This window comes from Zalophus californianus, chromosome 4 (assembly GCF_009762305.2).
Source record: "Zalophus californianus isolate mZalCal1 chromosome 4, mZalCal1.pri.v2, whole genome shotgun sequence".
Classification (NCBI taxonomy): Eukaryota; Metazoa; Chordata; class Mammalia; order Carnivora; family Otariidae; genus Zalophus; species Zalophus californianus.
In genome coordinates, this window is record NC_045598.1 from 114,649,715 (window position 1) to 114,658,556 (window position 8,842).

Here is an 8,842-nt window from a genome sequence, read left to right on the forward strand (position 1 = left end):
GAATTTGTGTATAAGACTCAGGGCAGTGTGTTGAACAACCTGAACATTTTACAAAATATGCATTAAGTCGTAGTACACTAAAAGGCTTTCAGAAGCAGTTTGTCTTGGTTAATAATCATTATTTATATGTATATTTATAGACTAAAGTATCTCAAATTGTCCACCATTATTTGTTATTAACGATTTTATAATCCTGAGAAGACCAGAGTATTAGAAAACGGGTGATTTCCATTTTTAAAATTACATTCACTTCTCCCTTCTGTATAGCTATGTAGAATAAATGTAACTTAAAATTTAAAATTACATTAGCCCATTTGGGCTATAGTGTTTTAAAAAATAGAATGGGAGGGGCGCCTGGGTGGCTCAGTGGTTGAGCGTCTGCCTTTGGCTCAGGTCATGATCCCAGATTCCTGGGATCGAGCCCCACGACCGGCTTCCTGCTCAGCAGAGAGCCTGCTTCTCCCCTTCCCTCTGCCTGCCGCTCTGCCTACTTGTGCTCTGTCTCTCTGCCAAAAAAATAAATGAATAAATAAATCTAAAAAAAAATAGAATGGGAGCCTCAACTACATTGCTCTATTAAAAGAGACCACCACCAATACCCCTATTTTGTTTCTCTTAAATTTAATTCTTAACAGGAGAGCTTTTTATTAATTCAAATGGAGTGACGTTCATATGGAAGGAAAAAAGGATTTATGAGTAATGCGGTTCTCTGTCCCATCTCTGGGGTGGGGGTGGTGGGGGAGGCGGTCGGGTCAGCGGAGAACAGTTGCGGCTGCGCCATCCCTAAGCTTCCAGGAGCGCAGGCTGGACCCGCGGAGACGCAAACTGCCGCCTGGGGCAGAAGCAGGAAGGGGGACTTCCGGCTGGCTGCCGCCGCAGCGGTCCCCGCAGCCGGCGGCCTCCTCTCCTGACCGCTCCAGAAAAGGAGCCCCTTCCCTGGGCCAGCTAGGTGAGAGAGAGACTGCTACTGAACTTGCTACTAGGGAGGGACCACCGAACCAAGGGAGACCCTTGTCGGCCAGGGGCGTCTTAAAGAAGAGGACACTGGTTTGTAGTTTTCCTATAAAGGGTAAGGACTCTTTTTCTCTGTAGCACTTTGTTCGATGTATTCATCTGGTTAGAATAAGATTTCAACAGGTAGCAGAGAACGATCACGTGGGGGCAGATTTGGGGCGCCGCGCCACCCCTCCCCACCCCTCGGACCCGCACCTCTGGATATAGTTGCACGTCGATCATCGTAACCCGTGCTTTCAATTCTGTTTTGCAGCCTGGGAGTGCGCGGCGACGGTGGGCTAAAAAGACTGCCAGGAACAAGCCTCCCGCGGAGAAGTCACAGAAGGACTTGGAGCGCAGGTCAGCGCAGACGCCGGCTGGGGAAACTGCGAGCCTCGCAGGGCGTTGGTGGAGGAAACGGGGTCGCCGGCCCCACTGCCCTCGCCGACATGCACAACGCATCATTCTCGGAGCTAGGGCCAGCCAACACGTCGTGCTTGGGCCCTGCGCTGGGCTGCCCCAACGCGTCGAGCCCGCCGCCGCCGCCGCTGCCACTGCCGCCGCCGCTGGCGGTGGCGGTGCCCGTCGTCTACGCGGTGATCTGCGCAGTGGGGCTGGCTGGCAACTCGGCAGTGCTGTACGTGCTGCTGCGGGCGCCCCGCATGAAGACCGTCACCAACCTGTTTATCCTCAACCTGGCTATCGCCGACGAGCTCTTCACGCTTGTGCTGCCCATCAACATCGCTGACTTCTTGCTGCAGCAATGGCCCTTCGGGGAGCTCATGTGCAAGCTCATCGTGGCCATCGACCAGTACAACACATTCTCCAGCCTTTACTTCCTCACGGTCATGAGCGCCGACCGCTACCTGGTAGTGCTGGCCACAGCCGAGTCGCGCCGGGTGGCTGGCCGCACGTATAGCGCCGCACGCGCTGTGAGCCTGGCCGTGTGGGGGCTCGTGACGCTGGTCGTGCTGCCCTTCGCGGTGTTCGCCCGGCTCGACGACGAGCAGGGCCGGCGCCAGTGCGTGCTGGTCTTCCCGCAGCCGGAAGCCTTCTGGTGGCGGGCGAGCCGCCTCTACACGCTTGTGCTCGGCTTCGCCATCCCCGTGTCCACCATCTGCGTCCTCTACAGCATCCTGCTGTGCCGGCTGCGCGCCATACGGCTGGACAGCAACGCCAAGGCTCTGGACCGCGCTAAGAAGCGGGTGACTCTCTTGGTGGTGGCGATCCTGGCCGTGTGCCTCCTCTGCTGGACGCCCTACCACCTGAGCACCGTGGTGGCGCTCACCACTGACCTCCCGCAGACGCCGCTTGTCATCGCGCTCTCCTACTTCATCACCAGCCTGAGCTACGCCAACAGCTGCCTCAACCCCTTTCTCTATGCCTTCCTAGACGACAGCTTCCGCAGGAGCCTCCGCCAGCTGCTGGCCTGCCGCGCTGCCGCCTGACATCCTCCCGCCCCCCTCCGCGCGCCCTGCGCCCCAGTCCTGCCCGCTCTAGCCCCGGCCGGTGCAGAGGGAGCGGGCGCCCGCGGCGCTCTGGAGGCTTCCCTGAGCTGCAGTCTCCTGTCCCCAACCCCGAAAACTTGCTAAAGATGCAGATTCTTGGGCTCCGGTTCAGACATAGGGAATCGGACGCGCTAGGGCTGCGCCCTCAATTTGAATTTGCCAAGCCCTCCAGATGATGCAAGAGCACACTAAGTATAAGGACTGTTGAGTCTGAGAACCCAGGCGGAACTCTCTCTAATCCCAAAGGGCACCGAGTTGACCCCCGAATTTGACAGGGGAGGGCAGGAAGAGGGGAGAAGGGCGGCAGTGGTCCTGGGAACCCCCTGCCGGTCCCCCCCCCTCCACCCGCCCAGAGCCTTCGCAACCCAGGCTCTAGGTGGAGCCCTCTGCGCTATCCCGGAATGCGGGGAGGCGGGGATGGGGGTGGTGTCTAGAAGAGGCTCGAGGATACCCCCAGGCGTCGGCTCCGCGCTCGCCCTGCACCTTGCTACTTCGGTTTCCGGCAGCGACTGCCCGCGCCTTTGCTCAAAACTGGCGAGCAGCCTGGTCAGGACCTTTAGCGCCTCTCCGCTCGTCCTAATCGCTGGGGAAAAGGGTCAAGGCTCCTGGGTTCGGCGCCCAGCGCTCTAAGGTGCAGGGGGTCTCGTGGAGGGCGCGGGAGTGTATGTGCATGCGTGTGTATCTAGCGGGATTGGGTGAAGGTGGTTGGAGCTTGGCTGTGACTACCTACAATGGTGATGAGAACAGTGATAATCCCCCCTTCCTGTTTTAGCTCCTTTTCTCTCTGCTTTTCCTTTTCCCTACTCCTACTTTTTGTTGAAAATGCTCCACCACTCTCAGACTTTGGGGGAACCCAGCTCGCACTGCTGGGAAAGGCCTGGAACCGGGAGTCTCCCAGGCGCGCGGTTGTGGCGCCCCCTTGCGGGGCCTGCTGCCCGGCCCCGAGCCTCCGAAAATAGAGCTCTGCACATGCTAAATGGCATCTTAACACCTCTGGGTTACCAGTCCTCGCCGCTTTCCACAATTGACCAGTACTGCTATGTCCCTTTGCCCCAGGTGATCTCTCATACGGCTTGGACCAGTTCGTTGCAAATCTTCGTGCATTGTTTTTCGGACTGAGAACTTTATAAATATATATATGTCCTAATCTCACAAGTTTCTGTGAGGACCACATGAAAGTGAAATGTGTATCCGTTCCTTCTATCCCTTTCTCCTCATATTCTTCATCCCTTTCGCCTGAAGGAGAGCCAGGAAGCTGAAATGACTGACATCTTCATATTTTCCTCTATTGGGTTCCTTTCCACAGGAAGCTATTCCTTAGTGCTAGTCCGGTGAATCTGGTAAATAATCTAGTTCTGTAATCACAAGGGAGCCTGGCCAGCACCCTATCTTTATTTTTATCTTCACTTAAGGGAGACAAAAATGGATTAAGAGAGGACTGAGGCTTAGGTTTACCCAACCATCTGCAGTTTACACCTCAGACATGAGAGCAGAGCCTTAACCAGACTATAGCCCTTGATTACAGTGTTTCAAAGGGTTAGTTTTTCTTTGGGATTAATTCCAAACAGGAATGAAAATTTATAGAAATGCTTGTTTCTTATAGTGCAGTGTTAGGTGCGAAAAAGAGTGTGAGTGTTCCCGGCAGGTTTTGCTTGCTTTGTTTGATGTGCGTGACTCAATTTCTCAATTATTTAGGTACAAAATATCTTTTAAAGTCTATAGAAGGAACTGAATGGAGCACCAGGTGTTATACGCAAACAATGAATCATGGAACACTACATCAAAAACTAATGATGTAATGTGTGGTGATTAACATAACATAATAAAATAAAAAAATAAAAAATAAAAATAAAGTCTATAGAAGGGAAAAAGTCTCCTTTGGGTGGGAGAAAGCAAACTCCCTTTCTGATTTTAGTGAATGAGAATTGATTCCTTAGCCCTCAGTGTTATTAGTAACAGTAATTCATAGCTATCAGTTAAAAAAATGTAAATTTAGAAACCTTCTACCTCTAGTAATCAATAATAGTAAATTGTGCAAAATACAGCTTTGTTTTTTTATGTCTCCATTGCATTTTGAATGTTGTACCTTTGAGCAGTCCTTTGCTGGTGGGCTTCAGAGACCTCTTGGAATTCATTGCAGTATCTTTCAAATTTCTTGGAAACATTTTATTGATTTTCTTTATGATTCACAAAATTCTTTTATGAATCAGTACTTTTTTTAAAATTAAAGTTTTAAGCTTAGAGTAACTGCCACATTATCTAAGGTGATGGACAAAGAGTCAAGTGGATATTTGGCCACAAACACAGCCAGTTGCAATCATGAGGATTTGAAACCTCATCTGTTTTCATAAACAGATAGCTGTACTTTGATATTCTCTGGACACAGAGTGGGGGACAGCTGAGTGATCCATCTGTCTACTGTGTCATCCTGGCCACAGATTCACCTGGGGGCTGTCTCAGAATCTTGGAGAGGACTGTTGGAAAAGATGGACTGACATCGCTGTGTTGGCTACAGCGAGGCATGGGTAGGGGTCCTAGTATGGTATGTGGGGGATTAGGACTCAGTTCAGTTTCACCCCGGCTTTCTAAGTCATTGTATAAACTATTGTGTTGTCATTTCTAGGTTGTTGCCTTCATATTAGCATGTAGAAATCCAAACTGTATGTCTCAGCCTTCCTTTTTATGCCTTAGGTACTAGGTAGAATAAAAAACAGCCATGTACAAATAGATTTTACTTACATCATTCTATTGCAAATGATGTCTTAACTCTGTGTGGAATTCTTGCAGTCTTTGTGTAAACTATGTTGTTTGGTTATACCATTTCTGATGTTTAAAAATGTTTATTTGGTTTTAGTTATCTTTTACTAAGATATGTAACTACTTTACTAGTTATGTAATGTGTGTGCTTCATCTTTCGCTTGAGAAATGCAAACATGCTGCTAGTCCATACTGAGAGAAGCTCAGTTTAAAATAAAAGCTGAAACATTCTGGGGAAAAAAGCTGAAGTGTTATGTGTGATAAGTGAATATTCTATTGCTTGAGAACATGGGATCCATAAGTTAGTCACCTTAGTGCCTTTGAGGAAGAGTTATCTCATGGGTAAGCAATGAATAAATAGAAGTATTCGACAGGGAAAGATTAAGAATGAACTCCCCCCGCCACTGATTTTAGTTGAGTGTGAATATGGTGTTTAACTGCTGATTAGCACAAAAACTCTGCGACATATGCCGGCAGAAAAAGCATGATAAGCTTTTACATATAATCATAAACCTCGTTTGTTTAATATTTGAGCAACTTATATAGAGAGTGAAATGGGAGAGAAATTGCTTATGTTATTAGCACACCGTTACTATTTCAGTTAACAGTAAGCACAGACATGGTTCACATGTGTGTAAGGTGAAGGGAGCTAACCAGAAAACCTTTCACATTTAGGGAAAGCTTTCGTGGGTGACTCGGTTGAGCATCTGCCTTCAGCTCAGGTCACAATCCCGGAGTCCTGGGGTCGAACCCCACATGGGGCCCCTGTCTTGGCAGAAAGCCTGCTTCTCCCTCTCCCTCTGCGCCGCTTCCCCAGCTTGTGCTTGCTCTCTCTCTGTCAAATACATAAATAAATAAAATCTTAAAAAAAGAGAGAGAGAGAGAGAAAGCTTCCCTTCCCTCAGTAACAGGCTTGAAAAACAAGAAACAATATCCCACCACGGATGGCACTCATCTATGCTTATCCAGAGTAAGGAAGGAATCAGAGAATGCTTCACATAGTGGTCTTTACTAGGATAGCTTTGGGTCTGGCATTTTAGTCCCATTTTATATAGAGGAAAACTGAGATGCAAGGAACTGGGTCCATTTGGCTAGGCACACAAAGACTAATCAAGACCAATCAGAGCCATCTGTTTCCTCTTTTAGGCATTGTCTCATCCTGTTCCAGCAGAGATGAAATTGGTTGCAGTGTATAATTCAGAATTATTAGACCATAGAAAACATCGATGTCTTTGAAATATTTAATGGATTAAACAAGATATACCTACTATTTCATCATGTGATACAAAGGGAGGATAAGGGATAAGATTTACTAATAGAACTTCAATCCTAATTCAGAATCTTGAAGGTGCATGGTGTTGCTTAAAGGTTATATAAGAATAAAAATTTCTGGACCAGGGCTGGCTGCATTCTTCCCTCAACTGACTGTAATCTGCATGCTTTATACATATGGACTTGTGCTCTAGGATGCACCATTTATGAAAAATAGAATGTCAATAGTACTTCTGTTTATATAGAATAGAGTTTTGCAATGGATGGCACTGTCCTTCAGTTTAGGGCAAGGTGCATTTATTTATTTATATCATATCTTATAAGGTTACATGAAAATATATCACATCAATTTAAAAAATGGGGAAAGGGAACAAAAGTTAAAATGATATCTCTGAGAAACTGTTAAAATGGATGAACTGCATGCTTCCCACAATCCAGCACAGGCTTTCTCTTTTGACAAATACCTACTGGCAGCAAGAGTAGTTTGCATTCCCAGCAAATGCCTCAAATGCCATCTTTGACCAGATGTCCCATTGCACCATGGCCTGGGGAGTCAGCTCAGCATGTTTTTGCGCACAAAGCATCTTTTTCTCTCTAACAAAGACTGGGTTATCAGCAGAGGTGTTCAGGTGTTTTTGTTTGTTTGTTTGTTTGTTTTGTTTTGTTTTTGAACGGTATCTCCCGTTCTCCCATCCACCTCCCCTCTGGCAGCCAACAGTTTGTTCTCTATATTTAAGAGTCTGGTTTATGTTTGCCTCTTTTTTCTTTGTTTCTTAAATTCTACGTATGAGTGAAATCACATGGTGTTTGTCTTTCTCTGACTAACTTATTTCACTTAGCATTATACCCTCATGTTGTTGCAATTGGCAAGATTTCATTCCTTCTTATGGCTCAGTAATATCCCATCACATATATATCACTTCTTTATCCATTCATCTATGGATAGACATGGGTTGTTTTCATATCTTTGCTATTATAAATAATGCTGCAATAAACATAGGGGTACATATATCTTTAAAGTAAAGCTTGAAATCAGGAAGGGTCATGCCTCCCAGTTTGTTTTTTCTCATGATTGCTTTGGCTATTTGGGGTCTTTTGTGGTTCCATTTAAATTATAGGATTGTTTTTTCTACTATAAAAATGGCATTGGATCTTGATAGGGATTGCATTGAATCTACAGATGACTTTTGGGTACTATTGACATTTTAACAATATTAATTTCCAATCCATGAATATGGGATACCTTTCCATTTATTTGTACCTTCTTTGATTTCTTTCATCAATGTCTTGTAGTTTTCAGAGTAGAGATCTTTCACTTCCTTGGTTAAGTTTATTCCTAAGCATTATATTGTTTCTGATGCTATTGTAAGTGGGATCATTTTCTTTATTTCTTTCTCAGATAATTCAGTGTTAGTACATAGAAATGCTACTGATTTTTGTCTGTTAACTTTGTATCCTGCCACTTTACTGCATTTGTTGATTATATCTAACAGTTTTTAATGAACTCTTTAGGATTTTCTACATTTAAAATCATGCATATACAAATAGGACAATTTGACTTCTTTCTTTTGAATTGGAATTCTGATTCCTTTTAATTCTTTTCTTGCCTGATTTCCCTGGCAAGGACTTCCAGCTCTATGATGAAGAGTAGTGGTGAGGGTAAGCCCACTTGTCTTGTTTCTGATCTCACAGAAAAACCTTTCAACCTTCCATCATTGAGTGTGGTATTAGCTGTGGGCTTATCATATATGGCTTTCATTATTTTGAGGTGCATTTCTTCTGCACCTAATTTGTTAGAAGTTTTTATCATGAACAGATTTTGAATTTTGTCAGATACTTCTTATGTGTCTATTGAGATCATTTTTTTTCATTCTATTAATATGATGTATCACATTGATTGATTTACATATGTTGAGCCATCCTTACATTCCAGGTATCAATCCCACTTGATCATTGTAAATAATCCTCTTAATGTGCTACTGAATTTGGCTTGTTAGTATTTTGTTGAGAATTCTTGCAACTATATTCACCAGGAATGTTGGTCTGTATTTTTATTTTCTGGTAGTATCCTTTTCTGGCTTTGGTGTCACGGTAATGCTGGCCTCATAAAATGAGTTTGGGAGTTCCATACTCTTCAACTATTCTGGAAGAGTTTGAGGAGAGTTGGTGTTAATTCTTTAAATGTTTGGTAAAATTCACCAGTGAAGCAGTTTGGCTCTGGACTTTTCTTCATTGGAAGATATTAAATTACTTATTGAATCTCCTTACTAGTAATTATTTTGTTCAGACTTTCTATTTCTTCATCTCTCCTT

The 8,842-nt window shown here is 45.2% G+C and overlaps 1 protein-coding gene across 1 annotated transcript; it reads left to right on the forward strand.

Annotated features, from left to right (window-relative positions):
* The first annotated feature begins 1,341 nt into the window (after positions 1–1,341).
* Positions 1,342–5,483, forward strand: NPBWR1 (neuropeptides B and W receptor 1). The gene has a single exon (XM_027620681.2). The coding sequence runs from the start codon at positions 1,443–1,445 to the stop codon at positions 2,439–2,441; it is 999 nt and encodes a 332-aa protein (XP_027476482.1). The 5' UTR covers positions 1,342–1,442; the 3' UTR covers positions 2,442–5,483.
* Positions 5,484–8,842: the final 3,359 nt, after the last annotated feature.

Coding starts and splice junctions, on each gene's coding strand:
- NPBWR1 (XM_027620681.2), top strand. CDS start 1,443: ATGCACAACGCATCATTCTCGGAGCTAGGGCCAGCCAACACGTCGTGC.